This window comes from Canis lupus, chromosome 27, assembly GCF_048164855.1.
Source record: "Canis lupus baileyi chromosome 27, mCanLup2.hap1, whole genome shotgun sequence".
Taxonomy (NCBI): domain Eukaryota; kingdom Metazoa; phylum Chordata; class Mammalia; order Carnivora; family Canidae; genus Canis; species Canis lupus.
This window is the reverse complement of record NC_132864.1, coordinates 13,687,642-13,704,416: the sequence shown is the minus strand read 5'-3', so window position 1 is coordinate 13,704,416 and position 16,775 is coordinate 13,687,642. Positions and strand designations below refer to the sequence as shown.

Genomic DNA, 16,775 nt, shown 5'->3' with positions numbered 1-16,775 from the left:
CCTGGAGCCAGCGGGAGGCAGCGGCTGGAAGAACCAGCTTGGGAAGAGGGAGGTGAGGGTGGCTGGGAAGTGCTGATCAGCAGCAGAGGCTACGGCCCCGAGGGGCTCCATTCTGCAGGTAGGGTTTTCTAGCATCCCTGCCCTGGTTCCTCCTCTGTCGCCCCTCCTTCCACTTACTCTCTAGCTGCAGGTTGGGAGGGCAGGGAGTGGCACTGCAGTGCACCCTGTGTCACAATGACGAGTCGATTCCCCAACAGAACCGGCAGATGAAGCATATTTCAGCTGAGCAGAAAAGGCGCTTCAACATCAAGATGGGCTTTGACACCCTCAACAGTTTGATTTCTAATAATTCCAAGCTGGTGAGTGATGCTTGGGGGGTAGGGGTGGGGGTTGTGTTCCTGTATCGGCCTTGGTACCAGGTGGACAGGCGGGGGTCACTGTGGCTGTCATGGCTCTGACCCACGCTGTCCGTCTTACAGACCAGCCATGCCATCACACTGCAGAAGACCGTGGAATACATCACCAAGCTGCAGCAGGAACGGAGCCAGATGCAGGAGGAAGCCCGGCGGCTGCGGGAGGAGATTGAGGAGCTCAACGCCACTATCATGTGAGGCTGGCAGTGTGGGGCCGAGGGCTGGTGCCTCGTCCTCCCAAGTGTGTGTCACAGAGGCGGGGGGGGTCCTTTGTGGCCTTGTCACCAATAGCCACCTCTCTGTTGTAGCACTTTGGGCTTTTGTCATCCTCCTCCTTCTGAGGCCTTCTCCTCTTTGCCTCGGTGGCCCACTCGGCTGGCCCTGTGCACTCGGTGCCCCAGGGTCCAGCTTCACTGTCAGCCGCTCTGCGTTTCCTCTGATTCTTCCTGTTGTTCCAGCTCCTGCCAGCAGTTGCTCCCTGCCACGGGAGTCCCTGTCACCCGGCACCAGTTTGATCACATGAGAGACATGTTTGATGAGTATGTGAAGAGCCGGACCCTACAGAATTGGAAGTTCTGGATCGTATCTTTGGGTTCTCTTTGCTTCTCCCACCCCTCAAGCTGTGCACTGAAACAACAGACACTGACACCCTAGTTGCTTTAGAAAAATTCTATATAAATGGTTGTCATTGATTTTATCAAACAGGCAGTACTGGTTTGCCTTGGTGGAGGGGCCCAGCCTGGCCCACGGTGTGAAGTGGGCTGTTGTTGGTGACCATCCAGGCTTGGGGCTTCCCGGGAGGCAGAACAGGCCAGTTTTGCTCTCTGCGTGCTTGGGAAATAAAGATGCTTTTTTTTGCAAGGTGCTAAAGCCACCTGCAGAGGCAGTCCTGGAGGAGGGAGGTAGGATCTAATCTAACATATCCTGGCAGCCATCTCAGGCCTTGCAACAACAGGGAGGCTGAGTACCACCCGGTGGGATAGATGGGAAACCAAGACTCATAAATGACTAAGTGGCAGAGTCAGGATTTGAAACCAGCTCTCTGCAGGCTGTTGTCTGCATTTAGGCCCCATGGTCTTTGGATACTGTCCTGAGGCACTTCGACCTGAGCACCAGAGTCTGTCCCTGGGGCCAAGGCACACCAGTGCTCAGCTTTCCATATGTTAGCAGGACCCCTGTGGGGGACAGCTCCTGCCTCATCAGTCCACTTCCAGCTACCTCTCTGCCTCAGACAATCTGCACACATGATGGATGGGCCTTATGTCTTCACCATGTTGCTGACCATTGGGGAGCAGAGGATTTTATCCGTTTGCACTCTAGTGACTGGTTTTGGAGAGCGAGATGACCAGACACCATCTCTATTTCCTCTGCTTTGCCTGGCTTACTCATCTTGGCTCTCGCCCTTATCATTGATGGAGCTGGGTGGCCACTGGGATGATTCAGGACCTCTTTGGTAAAATGGCATAGTCCTCATCATCCTCAGCTTGGGACCATGGGCATGAGCGTGGCTGAGATTAAAGAGAAAATGGACCTCATGACTCTGCAGAGTTGATTGCCCAGGATGGTCTGAGAGACCTGCACAAAATGTGACTAAGCCAGCACATGTTTAGCACAAAGGACAGACTTCATTCATCTCTAGATAGATAGTTTCAACCTTTTAGTTGGCCATGGGCCTCTGTTGTTCTTGCCAGTATGTATACAGACTATTGGCTTTCATGTAGTCATTCTTGGACCTGTTCCACACCAAGGAGACTTCTCTGTCCTTGTCTCTGGCAAGGGTACACGAGGGTGCGTCTTACCTAGATTGTGCTCTTTCATCAACGATACACAGTTACTTGGTGGTCCTAGGGCAGGTCAGTCACAGGCAAGCCTGTAACTGGACTGTATTCTCCCCACCCTTGGTTACGTGTTCGCTGGCCTGCCTCCTTGCTTCTTGCCTTTTCTTTAACCCACGTGCCATACAGTTCAGTATCATCATCAAGCCGCTGTTTGAGTCCTTCAAGGGGATGGTGTCCACCAGCAGCCTGGGAGAACTGCACCGGACGGCGCTGTCCTGGCTGGACCAGCACTGCTCCCTGCCTGTCCTCAGGCCAAGTGAGTTAGAGTCTGCACGGGGCCATGGGGGCTTGCCAGATCCTTTAGGATGGTCCCAGAGGGGGGAGGGCCTATGCAGGTAGACTGCAGGCAGCCACGTCAGCAGTGCGGGGAGCACGAGGATGATGCTGAGGAGGAAGTGCCAACTGCAGGATAGGGCACATCCCTTAGCACCTCCTTCGCTTCCTATCATCCCTGTGTGTCAGTGTGCTCAGGTCCAGCTGGTGTTTATTGAGCACCTCCTATTCACCAGGCCTTGTCTCAGGTGCTTTCAGATATGCTTTCTCATTTAATTCTTAAAACTAACAAGGCTCTGCACATACATCGAGGTTATAGAGATATCACATTAAAACAAGTGGGAAAACAGGAACAGCTTGGGATTCTCTGCCTGTCTGCAGGAGAGGAGACAGGGTTTGGAGATATATCCTAGGGGCAGAGAGGCTTTGGTGGTATCTGTCCCTTGGTTGAGCTCAGTGCCTCTCCTGCTTTGGTGGGCATAGGAATTACCACACGGGTTGTATGTATAAGACCATTTGTGCTGTCCATTGTGGGACCGGAAGCTGCCGTGCTTGCCTATGTCCCTGGGCTAACCTCCCCCTTTCTTCCAGCGGTGCTGAACACCCTCCGGCACCTGAGCACGACCACCTCCGTTCTGACAGACCCATCCCAGCTGCCAGAGCAGGCGGCAGAGGCTGTCACCAGAATTGGCAAGAGATCTGGGGAGTCCTAGCAGCGCCTAGCGGGCACAAGGCTGCACAAGATGCCGTGGAGGCTCTTCCTTGCCTGCGGAGAGGATGCTGCACCCCACGCCTCTCCTGATGCAGAGCTCAGGGCTCCCCTCCAACTCCACTGGCCCACTGGGCCACTCAGAACACTGCACTCAGGTCTGCAGCAGGTTCGGGTCCTGCCAACAGCAATAGCCCATCTTTGGGAACCCCTTGCTGTGAACTCTTACTCAGCGACCTCAGTGGTGACCTCCCTCCCCTGCCCTCGGGCAGCCCAAAGTCCTGTCCTGCTGGCAGTCTGCTGGGCCTTTGGTGCCTGTGCAGGGAGTAGGTGGGACAGAGGGTCAGGGCCTGCTCCCGTGAGATGGTTCTGTTCTCAGACTCATGGGTGCTTGCTCCTGTTACCCTCCAGGCACCCGGATGGCCCTGAGTGATTGATTCCCTGTGCCACTCTGACTCACCCGTGGGGCAGGTGGAAGGCATCCTTCTTCCTCCCTCAGACTCTGACCTTGTAAGTAGGTTTGAATGGCTGCTCAGGCTTGCGCACGGTAGGCTGCTCCCACCACACAGGCCGCCAGGGAACCCCAGAAGCTGCGTGCAAAAGCAGTAGATGTGAATGCACTCGGGACAAGAAGGAAAGCACAAGCAATGCAAAGCTGCTGCTCTGGCTCGGAAGCCCCTCGGGCAGCGCTGCGGGCTGGTGTCACTTCATTCTGGCTGGTGTGGCAGCAGCCATGTGTTGGTGACTTGAGAACCATGGCAGGGACTCAGGCGGGGCCTCATTGGGCACCACCTCACAGCATGGCCCTTGTTCACCTGCTTCTAAGCTGCAACCTCGGATGAGCCAGCAGTGTTCAGTGGACGCTCATAGCCCTCAGGGTGTAGCATTTGAAAGGCCAGACTCCACGGCACCGCCATTGGCCTGTCATCTTGTCTGGATTGTTCAGCCAGGAGCCCCAAACCATAACAGTTCTTGGACCAAAGATGTCACCACACCCAAAGTCTGTCCTGTGTTGTGTTTCAAAGAAGAAATTGTTGACAGGCAGAACTTTGAGGCAACCAGCCTCAGAGCTGTCTAGGCATCTCCCAGATCAGATAGTGAAGAATTACACTCATATTTGATCAAGGCGGGGGGATATCTGAAGGCAGTGGCCTACTTCTGAATGTGGGAGTTGCATTTGGAATGTCCAGGCCCATCCTCTTGCTGTATCTGCAGGAAGGAGCTGCAGATGGAAGGGCGGGCGCTCTCTCTAACACTCAGGTAGACCAGCCAAGGGTACCTCCTCATTGAAAGAATGTGCTTTTAACGTCCTGCTGTGAAGTTCAGAGGGTCAGTGGTCTTTCATTCAGCCTCTGTCCTCCCTGCCAGAGATGGAGCCTGGGCAGTGCTAAGCAGGCCAGAATTCCTGGGTAGGGTCTGTGGGGGGCACTGAGGGCTACCTCCTGGAGTGTGGATGCATTCAGAGGCTCCCACTGGTTCCTGGAGGCCCTGCTGAAGATGCTCAGGGGCAGCCAGCCCTGCGTCAGCCCCAGCTGATGGAAGATGGAAGGGGTGTCTACTCCCTGCCTCTGGATGTGCCACCATCTCTGCTGCAGGTCACCGACCAGTCACCTATTCCCTTGTCTGTGCTTCAGCCCCGTCCAAGAGCAGCTTGGCGGCATCCCTCAGCCTCTCCAGAAAATGTGTTTACAGGCCTCCCACATCACTTCCCTGAGGGGTAAGCACAAGACAAGGCTGGGCCGATCCTTCACGTCCACTGGGAAGTGGTAAGAGAACTCATCCTTCACCCCAGGATAAACACGAAGTCGCCCTTCAAAAGGGGAAACACCACCATGGTAAGAACTCACTAGGGTCAAAAGGAAAGACACAAGATGTCCCCAGCTACGAGGGTTCATGGAGGGCCATGAGCTTGGTCCCTTCCCCAGTTCCTGTGCCTTTGTAAACCATACAAATGGCCGTAGTGCTCGGCCCAGCAAGACCTCTCCTAAATTAGCAGCCTTCTCCCTACCCCGTGATCAGCATGGGGATTTTTTTTTTTTTTAACTCCGTGGGATATAAAATTGGCCTCTTGCTTCTTCGGCCTACCTCTCCTCTTCCTTTTGCTGAATTAATGTTCATGATTTTGTTAAATATTTAAGGCTGTTAGGTCATGTAAGACATGAAGGGTGTGTGTGTGTGTGTGTGTGTGTGTGTGTGTGTGTGTGTGTGTCCTAGCAGACTGTTAACTAGATGCATTTTTTTTTCATGTTTTTGTTTTGAGACATTTACTTAAATCCATTTCTCTTGGTGCTCACAATTACCATGGCGATAGGGCCACAAAGCTGTATCTCTTACCACAAACATGATTGTTTCTTGTCCCAGAATCATTTCTTATGTTGGAATCTTGCCTGATGAACCTGGCCAGACATAGGGGCACAGCTGGGGTGCTAGGACAGCGAGACCACTCTGCCAGAGGCCTCAAGCGCATGCTGATCGCAGGGCTGTGCTCTGTTTACACTCCTCACCCCTGCCACTGCCTCTGCTCCCATAAAAGAAACTTTAAAATGCTGACACTTTGGAGAATAAAAAAAATCAATCTGAAAAGGGGGGAAAAAAAAGCCTGTCTGGGACATAAATCTGAAAAGCATTTCTATGAAATCTTTCTGTGCCATCAGCTCCCTTCGAACTACTACCTGCTCTTTCACGATGAGTGGGAAATGTAGGGACAGGGCAGGTGCCACCATGGGGCTTTCTGAAAGTTGGTGCGGCCCGTCCCTCGTATCTCAGGCAGGTGACACCAGCAGTCACTCCCTGCCCATGCATCCTGGCTACTATCCAGCAGATTTTCTCACAGGAGCAGCAGACCCAATGTCAGAAGTTAGCGTTAATGAGGTGCTAACGGGTGTCGCTGGCTTTCTGTCAAGAGGAAGGGCTGGAGGGCAGGGAACTACCAGCTCTGCCCTGTTCCTGGAGCCTCCGCAGGAGGAGAGGTGGTCAGTGGTTGACCATGTGTCCTTGGGGACCCAGCTTCATCTGCTTCCTGTCCTTGTGACCTGACCCCTTCTCCCCTTGCTAGAGGTTGGGCCTGAAAGTTTTTCTGCTCTGGCCGACAGAAATAAAAACTTTGACTCTGAACGAGCATGGCATCCCAGGGTGATGCCAATCACTTTTGTCTCACCCTGGGTGGAGGAGTGTAGTGGCAAGTGACCTGAGAACAAGAGGAATGAGGAGCAGGTTCGTTTCCAGGATTACACGCTATCACAGTCTAGCTGAAGCACTCATCGGCGTGGTGCAGGGCTGTCCTCTGTGGTCTCTGCCCCACTGCCCAGGACTCCCCCTCCCCCCCGCACCGGGTGCAAGCTGGCCTACTCTCTTCTCTCTCTGGTGGAAAGTTGTCTTTCCCTAGAGATGCCCTGGTTCCCATTATGCACTTTGCCAGTGATGAAGCCCACCCACCGCTCATGGGAACTTAGCTTTCCCAAGTGTTCCCGAGGTCATGGTCTCACTGGGAAAGAGAGATGGGAGGCCCTGGTGTGAGCAGCATGGCGGCCGTGGGTCAGAATCTTTGCTCCTTGCCCTGATACCTCCTATGTTGAGGATTTTCACATCTGAGCATGGACAAGGGGAGAAGAGGGTTGAAGGTGGAAGAGCTTGGAAGCTCAACACCTGTTTGTAACATTCAGTAGTGTCCTTGGCCTTGACCCTCTCGGATCAGAGGGGCTGCAGGAGCTGGGAGAAACCTTAGGTCCTACTGTGTACCACCACAACTGCCCCATTTTCTTTCCCTTCTGAGGATTTGTCTTTCCTGGCTCCTCATGCAGGGGGCTGTTTCCTCATTGGGGTTTGCGAAAATCAGCCTTTGAGAAAGAAAAGGGAACTTTTCATGTTGAACGTTGGCTTTGATTCTGTGTGTGTTGCGTGTGTGTGTGTGCATGTGTGCATATGTGCAAGTGCTTGCACAAGCCCACCTGTGTGCGTTTACTTAATGGAATTTTATTTTTGTGAAATTCCTTCCCAATTATGTAGCAGAATTCATCTCCATCTCCTGGTCAAAGTTTTGGTTTCATAGTCAACCCTGGGTGTCACTATTTGAAGAATTCTCTTCTGGGTTTCTAAATAAAGGTGTGCTCCTCTCAAGGCTTGAGACTGAGGAGGGTTTGGGAGAAATGGATACATTTCCATGGAGTTTGCCCTGCAGCTAAAGGGCATGGAGGGCTCGGCCTGGGGAGACATGACTGCCAGGCTGTGTTTCACACAAGGGAGCTTGAGTGCCGCCTCTCCCCCACAGCACCCCGCTCTTTCCACACCCCAGTCTCTTAGCCCACAAAAGGGAACCTTGTTCATCTACTTATTTTGTAACATCACAACTGAGCCACCACGTCCTCCTTTTCCAGGTTCCAGTTCATTGTGTAAATGGTTCGTTTTTTTCTGTGGTGAGCTTTGGTGATTGTGTCAGGGCTCTTTTAGGAGACGGTTTCCCCTCGTGGTATGAACAACAAAACCCAAGGAGAGCCTTGTCAGTTGGGGGTTCCCTCAGGCCTGCGCCGTCCAGAACACCACCCTTCATGCTCTGCTGCTGAGAAGCCCATTTCCACCAGCTGTATTCAACACTACAATGCAGTTTTAAAACTATATTTGCATCCGAGACAATAAAAAGCTGTATTTTTTTGAAAAGCCTGTGATGTGTGATCTTAAATGCTACCCTCTTGGGCTGTAGAAATGATGATAGGGGGAGATGGGAACAAAATGATGCTTAGACTGGCTGACTCATCAAACCTTGGGGGATGGGTTCAGCCTGGATTGAAGGCCTTAGCGGTGAGGAGAGAGGCCCAGGTGAGTAGGGGGTTTTAAAGGATGACTGCTGGAAGGGTCCATGACTAAAGCCCAAAATCACCGCTTCTCATGGTGAACTCACCAGGGGCTGGAGCTCCAGGCCTTTCTCAGGTAGACAGAGTTCAGTGGTGCTTGTACAGACTGCCTGTGTCCTCCTCATCTGGAACCCGGGCAAATGGTACCTACCCTGCGCCCTTGAACTAGGGTGGTCATGAGGTTCACGTAAAATTATGTCAGGGTGCCCAGTAACCCCTGAAACACTGTATTTAGAAGGTGTGGGTTATCATCAGTATGGCTAACACTGGCCGCTGAAAGTGTCCTAAGTCGTGGTGATGATCCTGGAGGCCATGGTCTCCCTGCTAACCGTTGATCCAAAACTAGCAAAATGTAGGGAAGTTGATCAGCAAAGATGCTCTTTGTTGTGCTGAGAAGATTTTGATGATCTCTGTTTAATTTAGAAGCTTCTATCTTTTCATAGAATCTTTCTACCCTCCCCCACCTCATCCTTGTGCTTGGGAGATGACCCAGTAAGCTGAGTCATGCTACTTCTTGCAGATGGCCTGGCCCCTGTATGGAGCTACTGGCTTCTTTCACCAAATAACTGCCCAGATCCAGATCTCTGACTAAAATGCCGTGGGCTGATACACAAGCTCTTGTCTGATCAAACCCAACACCTCCCCCAAAGAAAAAAGCCTTCATGACACAAAGCAAGATTATGGGTCTTGAGAACAGGAGGCCCTGGAAAGAAGCAAGTGATTCACAGACTCCTCTGGCTGAAGAAACTTGATTTTCATTGACCATTGTCTGCTTTACTCTCTTTAAGTTTTTGAACCCAGCTCTGTGTTATGTATGAAATCTTAAAAGATGCTTGGGACATAATTCAGAGAAGAGGGTTGAGTTTGGATAGGCTGGGAGCAGGGAAGGCAGAGCAGAGGGAGTGAGACCAGTGCACTGGAGACTGTCCATCCACTTCAGGCTCTGGGCTCCACAGGGACATGCACACCCCTAGATAGTTCTCAACCCGGCAGTATGGCTATTCCTGTTTCATAGAGGAAGAAATCAACGTGGTTTTCAAAGTATCAAGGCCATACGGGTCAGGAAAGGCTAAAGGATCATTTTGTTGTTTTTACTTTGTAAATGGCATCTCCATCCACCATATCAGGAGGATTATTCTTGATCTGCCCTCCTCCTCCTCCCCTCCCCCACCTCTCAAACCCAAATCTAGTCAAGTTCGTCTTCTAAATCTCTTTCAAATACAGCATCCACTTCTCTCCATCACCACTGCTGTCATCAAATCCAAGTCACCATTATTATCCAACCAGTTCATATAATGTCCCCCCTCACTCTTGTCTTGTGGTATCTGGTGTGGTGTCAGGGCCAAGCCCTAGGGTCCGTTTCCCCTGCCCTCTTGTCCATCTGGCCCCTACTTCCCAATCTCATTTTTGCTCTTTTCCATTCTTTGAACATACCATGTTTTGCTGTGGGCTGTTTCACTCTTAAGGCTTTTCCAAGGCCTTTCCTCTGCCCAAGCCTCTCACTGTCTCCCACCTGGCTCACATTCTTTCTTCCAGTCCCAATCTTTGGACCTCAGTTCAAAAACCAACCCTCACATCCTCTTCCCCACCGCCCCACTCGATGCAATGCACAGGCGCACGCACACACATGCACAGTCAGGCCTCAGAGCACTTTGCGTTTACTCAAGACACCTGTCACGTTTGTCATTGTCCTTGTCCTTTGTCTTCCCTGCCAGGTACCGAAGACTCTCAGGACAAGGATATGGTGCTGATGGTCACTGTTATGCCCACCACAGAACTGGCACACAGCAGGTGCACAAGTAACCTGCTGAATGAGCCCTCAACACATACCATTCCAGCAGCCCAGCTGCCCCTTCCTCATGTCTGTGTCAGAGAGGTAGGGTGTGGAGACCCGTGATAAGAATTCAGGAGAGGGGAAGCGGCAACTAGCAGGTACAGGTGTCAAGCTGACACTGACGTAGATGTTGAACAAAGTGAAAGGTTGATCCCGAGATTACATGTTTAATATAAAACATCAAGTCTAGTGATTTAGGTTGTAGATAGAACAATCTCTAACTGGCATCTAAAAGCATTTCATCTTGGATGTGGACTTGATTATTCTCTAGAACACAGTTTACCTTTTTTATATGTCAAGATCTGAATTTAGCCTTGTGTAGAATGGCATGATTGCACTTGTCCTAAATTTCAATTAAGTGTGCCTTTTACCTTTTTATTTCAGAAAATCTCCAGCACACACAGAAGTAGAGGGGATGGTACAAGGAACCCCCACTTACCCATCATCTGCTTTAAGAACTACCAACTCGGGGCCAATTTTGTTTCATATATACCTCACCTCCACCCCCATTATTTTGAACCAAGTCCCAGACACCATATGGGTTTCATTTGGAATAGTAAATGTGCTTTTTAGTGCCGTTTACAGAAGTGCATATATGCCTGTACTTGGTCATTTAAAGGCTCCTGAAGGCTTTGTCAAAAGCTACAAAGTCACAGTTAATAAGAAATCTGAGGACTGGGGAGTTCTTATTGATCAGATTTTCTGTTTCACTGAATCATTAGAAAACCCTTATTGTTTAAAGAGGGAAAAGCTTTCTAAGATAAGAGTCTACTTTCCTGCCTTAATGGGTATAGTGCAGCAAACAATCTAATCTCTTGATCTAGTCTGACTGATTTTCTTTCCTGGGGGACGAGACCAAACGGCGCTGGTTGAAGTTCCATTACAGACTTGTGGGAGTGGGGCCTGCGTGAGCAGGAGTCCCCACCTGCCCCCTCACCTGTCCAGATTCCAGCCTGTTGGTGTCATCTCCTGAGTCCCCAGCCCACCCATCAGCGTCACTGAATGACCTTCACCAGGATACACATAAGCTTCTCTGCTTCCGTGCCTCTCATCCAACACCTGCCACGGATTTGCCCAACTGCGCCTTCTTTCTCCTCCAGTCTTTGATCAAGGAACATGTGCCAAAGGCCAAATTTGAACTCAGTTCAGGGAACACCGCAGTGACTTTATTGGAGACACCACGAATCTATCGATATACTGAGTGATGGGGGCAAGCAAGCACGGGGGGCCATGGAGTCATGAAGGAGCTCCAGGAACCCCCCGGGAGGGGACGGGGAATGTACCGAGGTAGGTGGTGCCTGAGCCAGGAGCCAGCAGGACATGCAGAGTTAGCTGGGCAGAAGGGCAGGACCCTGAGGGAAGAAGAGCATGCTTCACAAGACGTAAGCTCCGCCGATGCTGACACATCCATTGATGGAGCCTCCCCCTCTGCCCACTGGGGCTTTTTCTTGTCCTTATCTCTTCTGCCTCACTGTTTTCTCCTTTTCCAATTGACTCACTCCTCTTTACGCTCCAGTTTCTCTTTCTCAGGTCTCTCTGCTTCTAACCACCATTTCTTTAACTTTCAACCTCCCCTGCCTGAAACCTTTTCATCCTCAAATATTCTGTATCTCGCCACATGGTGTTGCCAGCCTCCTGATTGCTCAAGCTGAAACTTCAGACGTCCTCCTGGGTTCTTCCGTCCCGTAACATCCCACCTTCAGTCTGTCATTGGTAAACCCTGTGTGATCCCTCCAGAATAATCACAAGTCCCTTCTCCCCACTCCCACTGCCACCATGTGGACGGACCACTGTAACATTCTCCATGGTCTACTTCTAGCTGCTCATCACCAATTCTTCACAGAGCTAGAGTGACCTTATTAAAGATACTTAGGACACATTGTCCCCCCAAACTTCCAGTGGCTTCCTGTTGCATTCAGAATAAAGTCCAAACTCCTCACCATCTGGCTTCTGACCACCGTGGGTGAGTGACAACCCTTCTGGGCCTGAAAGTCTTCATCTAGAAAATGTGGTTAAAAATCATACCCATCCCACGGATTGCTGAAGAATTAAATGAGCTGGGTTTACTATAAACACTTGTAAATTGAGCTTCTTTTGCTAATCTCTCTTCCCCACCTTCTCCCCCATTCCCAGCACTACATTCTCTCCCAACTCTCTCGGATTTTATTCATGCTACCACAAAGACCATCCTCCTTTTTATTTTTTTTTTTATTTAAAATTTTTTTTTTACCATCCTTGTTTTTAATACCCTAGGGTCATTTTGATTCTCCCTGCCTCACAGCATCCTGCCTGCTGCCTTTCATTCACCTAACCTTGTGTTGTGAATTCTTTCTGCCTAATGTCGCTGACTGGGATCCCAGTCTATGCCATGGAACACCTGGCATGGGTCAGAGTTGAGAAATACCCCAACACGATCTTCCTAGCTCAGGTCTACAAAGGTCAGGAAATAGGAATCATCTTCATTCCTTTTTCAAAAAATCTGCCCTCCTCCCAGAACTTCCTGTTCTTCTAGAATAAAGTCCCCATTCCTTAGTGTGGCATTCAGTAAGGCACTAACTCCACCTCCCATCCCTGCCTGTTACACAGCACAGGTTCCAAGCTAAATGCACGCCCCATGGTTATTTAGCTCTTCCCTCTGTACCTGGCCAACATCCCCTGCCCCCCAGAAGGCCTTGTGCTCTGTCCCTCTTGGTTACCTGCCCTGGCCCACCCCACTTTGGGTCTTGAATTACCACCTGTGCTCCATTTGTCACTCCTGCCACATGCCACCTTCTCTTGGTAATGTTAACTGTCAGTACTACCCTCACACCATCACCCCCTGCCTACGGACAGGGACCACATCTCATTTTATCAGCCATCTACCATAACACGCAGTTTCTGTGTTCTGGGCACCGATTCAGCTCATGGTTTAAATCATATCTACCACTGCCTGCCAGCGGTGATGCAACACCATATGAAATGGGTACCATTAATACCCCTACTTTAGAGATAAGGAAGTTGAGGCTTACAGAAGTACACAGCTTGCCCAACAGCACTATCACCCAAGAGCAAATCTGAGCTCTAGACCTGGGTGTGTCTGATAGCAGCATCATGTGCCCGCTCCAGGCTGTAGACTTTTACTTTACCCCATTTGTATCCTCAAAAGACCCTGTGTGGTCCCTAGACTGCTATCCTTGTTTTCCACAGGAGAAAGCTTCCCTTTCATGATAAGGACACTCAACAGACCAGGAGTACAAGGGGACCTCCTCAACCTGATAAAGGCATCTGCGAAGACCCCACAGTTAACACATTTAATGGTGGAAAGCTTCATGCTTTCCATCTAAGATGGGCACAAGACTCAACCCTGTCCTGGAAATTCTAGCACAGTCAGGCAACACATAGCAATATAAGACATTCTAACTGAGGGGGAAGGTGGGGAGCAGTAAAAGTATCTCTGTATGCAGATGATGTGCTATATATGGAAAACTCTAAAGGATACACATGCACACATTAATCTATTAGAGCCAGTAAATGAGTTCAGCAAGGTCGCACACAGGATTAGAGATCAGTGCACAAAAACAAGCTGCATTTCTGGACACTAGCCATAAACAACCCAAAAGTGAAATTAAGAAAACAATTCCACATACAATAGCATTGAAAAGAATAAAATACTTAGGAATAAATTTAGTCAAGGAAGTGTAAGACTCTTACACTGAAAACTATAGGACAGGGTTGATGAGTGTTAGCCATAAGGAGTGAAACATTGACTGGGCTACAGCATAAACATCGTGCTACACGTGCTACATGGAAGGAGCTCCAGACAGAAGAGAAGGCCACACAGTACGTGATTCCATACGTGAAATACCCAGAATAGGCAAATCCATGGAGACAGAAGACACTTGGTGATGCCAAGGCCAGAGGGGGAGGTAGAGCAGCAGTGGCTGCCTAATGGGTATGGTGCCTCCTTTCCAGGTGATGATGATGTGTTGGGACTTCCAGGTGGTGGTTACATGACATTGTGAACATACTCAATGCTAGCAAATTTTACATTTCAAGATGGTCAACCTCAAAACAATGTTGAAAGAAATTAAAGAAGCCCTAAATAAATGGAAAGTCATTCTGTGTTCGTGGACTGGAAGACAATATTGTCAAGATGGCAGCACTCTTTCAAAATGACCTACAGACTCAATACAGTCCCTTTCAAGATGATAACTACCGGGATCCCTGGGTGGTGCAGCGGTTTGGCGCCTGCCTTTGGCCCAGGGCGCGATCCTGGAGACCCGGGATCGAGTCCCACGTCGGGCTCCTGGTGCATGGAGCCTGCTTCTCCCTCTGCCTGTGTCTCTGCGCCTCTCTCTCTCTCTCTGTGACTATCATAAATAAATAAAAATTTAAAAAAATTTTAAAAGATGATAACTACCCCTTCTGCAGAAACAAACAAGCTGATTTAAAAATTCATAGAAGCATTGTTCATAATAGCCAAATGTGGAAACAACTCAAATTGTCCTTGATCAGATGAACGGACAAATAAAAGATGGCATATCCATACAATGGAGTGTTACTCCACCATAAAAAGGAATGAAGAACTGACACCTACTTCATGGATGAATCTTGAAAACATTACACTAAGTAAAAGAAGCCAAATAAAAAAGGCCACATATTGTATAATTCTGTTTATATGAAGTGCTCAGAATAGCCAAATCCATAGAAACTAAACATAGGTTAGTGCTGGGGTGCCTGGCTGGCTCAGTCAGTAGAACATGTGACTTGACCTCAGGGTTGTGAGAACCCCACATTCTCATGTGGAATAGAATGGCATAGAGATTACTAAAAATAATAAGTAAACTTTAAAAAAAGTAGTAAAAGAAAGTAGATTAGTGGTTTCCAGGGGCTGGAGGAAGAGAGGAATGGGGAGTGACTGCTAAGGGGTACAGAGCTTCTTTCAGGGGTGATGAGAATATTCTGGAATTAGATTGCAGTGATGGTTGCACAACTCTGAACATGTACATGCACACACGTATGCACACACACACACACATATATACACACACTACCATATTGCATACTTCAGAGAGATGACATAATTCGTTTAAAGCCACATCACACACAGTAAGCAGAGGATCAGAATCTGGAACCCAAGAGCATCTGCTGTTAGCACCAATGCTGTTGGAGGCAGAATGTTTCCGGGGCCCTTGAATAAGCAAATTAAGAAAGCTGAGATATGAGAAGAGCCTCATAAATGTCATTCTGAATATTCCTTCTCATTATGAAGTACTATATAGTTTGGGATGGTTCACATAAAGGGCTGGGGGACATCATGCCACATGGTTACACTGAGAAGTCGGTTGTACTCAACAAGGAATAACCTGCCCCTGATGGGCTGGTAGGGCTGTGCCTTTCAGCAGAGAGTCTGAGAAGCAGATGAAGAGTTGTGAAGAGTGGACCCTAGGCTAATTTCAGAGATCAGGGAGGAGAAATAAGCCCACGGCTACAGTGAACAGCCTTGGGATGGCCAAAGAATTTTATCTTTACCAATATTTGTAAAACTCTTTAAAGTCTCCATTTCTCACTCCCTTTTTCTCACACTATTTCAAAATATGAAATTGTATTTATCTTAGTGATTCCTAAGATAATACATGCTACTTTTAGAAAATTTGGGAATGTCCATAAAAATAGAAAGAAAATTACCCCGGTCCTCAAGGATACCTTTTCCCAGTCTTGCTTTCTGTGCATATAGGCAATCTACATGACTTAACACAATAATGGTTTTTGAAATCCCTCTGCCCATCATGCAGGGGCCCTGCCTCCCACAGGCCTCTCCCAGCCAGTGACCGTGGCAGGAATGCTGAGACGGGCTCATTTCCCAGGGAAACCAGGCTCCTCTGACAAGTGACCGGGCAGACTTCCCAACGGCCTTGCCAATCTCTCTTAGAGAAGCAGTGTAGTCTGAAATGCTGCCACCAGCCTCTCTTTCTTCCCACTTTCCTGCTCCTCACAGGCTTGGCTGCTGCTGAGTCCCATCATGGTGTCTGCTCCTTGGGGGGTCCACGCTGACACAGATTTCCTGGTCTGTTTCTGGTATTATCACTAATGCTGTTAGACCCCCGTGCATGCATGTGCGCGCCTGTATGTGTTTGTCCTGCCCTGGTCTGTGATCAGCTCCTTAGGGAATTACAGCAGGATAGAACAACAGGAGAGAGTCACTGGTGAGGGAGTCTCTGATGAGACCAATACCTATTTCCGCAAGTGGCCTTTCTCCTTGCTGCCTTGCCAACAAGCCTTATCATGTGTAAAACCTCTGCTGATTTGACCTTCTGTTTATTTGCCTTTCTTGGTTACTAGTGAGGTTCAGCCTAGTTTCACATTTAGCAGTGATTTGATTTCTTATTTTACATTTAACCACTTATTTGTCATCTCTCTCCTCCTCCCTCTGGTTATCTGATCACCCCTTCTATTTCCTTTTTATTTGTCCTCTCGCTTCTTAATTCTCCAGAAGAAGAAAATGACATTACATAAAAATGTTTTTCTTAAAGCTTTATATTGTCTGTTCTACCTTTATAAATTGAGCAAGTTTAAGTTCTTGCTTAGCCTCAGAGAGCTCCCCCTGAAATAAAGAAGTCATGTTAATTGTATCATATTAGTTTTTGTTTCTCTGTGACCCTTGATTATTTGCTTTCCCTTCCTCTGTGAGTCAGTGGCATTGGATAAAAAATATATATTTTTCTACTTATTTATTTGAGAAAGAGAAAAAGAACATGAGTGGGGTTGGGGATCAGAGGGAGAGGGAGAAGCAGACTCCCTGTCAATCAGGGAGCACAACACGGGGTTCGATCCCAGGACCCCGGGATCATGACCTGAGTTGAAGGCAGGTGCTTAACCAAC

The 16,775-nt window shown here is 49.1% G+C and overlaps 1 protein-coding gene across 5 annotated transcripts in view; it reads left to right on the top strand.

The window, feature by feature from the left end:
• MLXIP (MLX interacting protein) overlaps positions 1-12,307 on the top strand; it is a 63,759-nt gene extending 51,452 nt beyond the window's left edge. For 2 of the 5 annotated variants that reach the window (XM_072802403.1, XM_072802404.1), the window contains 5 exons: positions 258-359; positions 480-607; positions 872-995; positions 2,378-2,507; positions 3,116-7,886. In XM_072802403.1, the coding sequence (XP_072658504.1) occupies positions 258-359; positions 480-607; positions 872-995; positions 2,378-2,507; positions 3,116-3,237 (606 nt within the window). In that variant the 3' untranslated portion in view covers positions 3,238-7,886. Of the gene's footprint in view, positions 1-257; positions 360-479; positions 608-871; positions 996-2,377; positions 2,508-3,115; positions 7,887-9,795; positions 10,217-10,298 lie in introns of those variants that run through there. The other 3 variants (XM_072802400.1, XM_072802401.1, XM_072802402.1) reach the window with 3 other exon arrangements.
• The last annotated feature ends 4,468 nt before the right edge of the window (positions 12,308-16,775 follow it).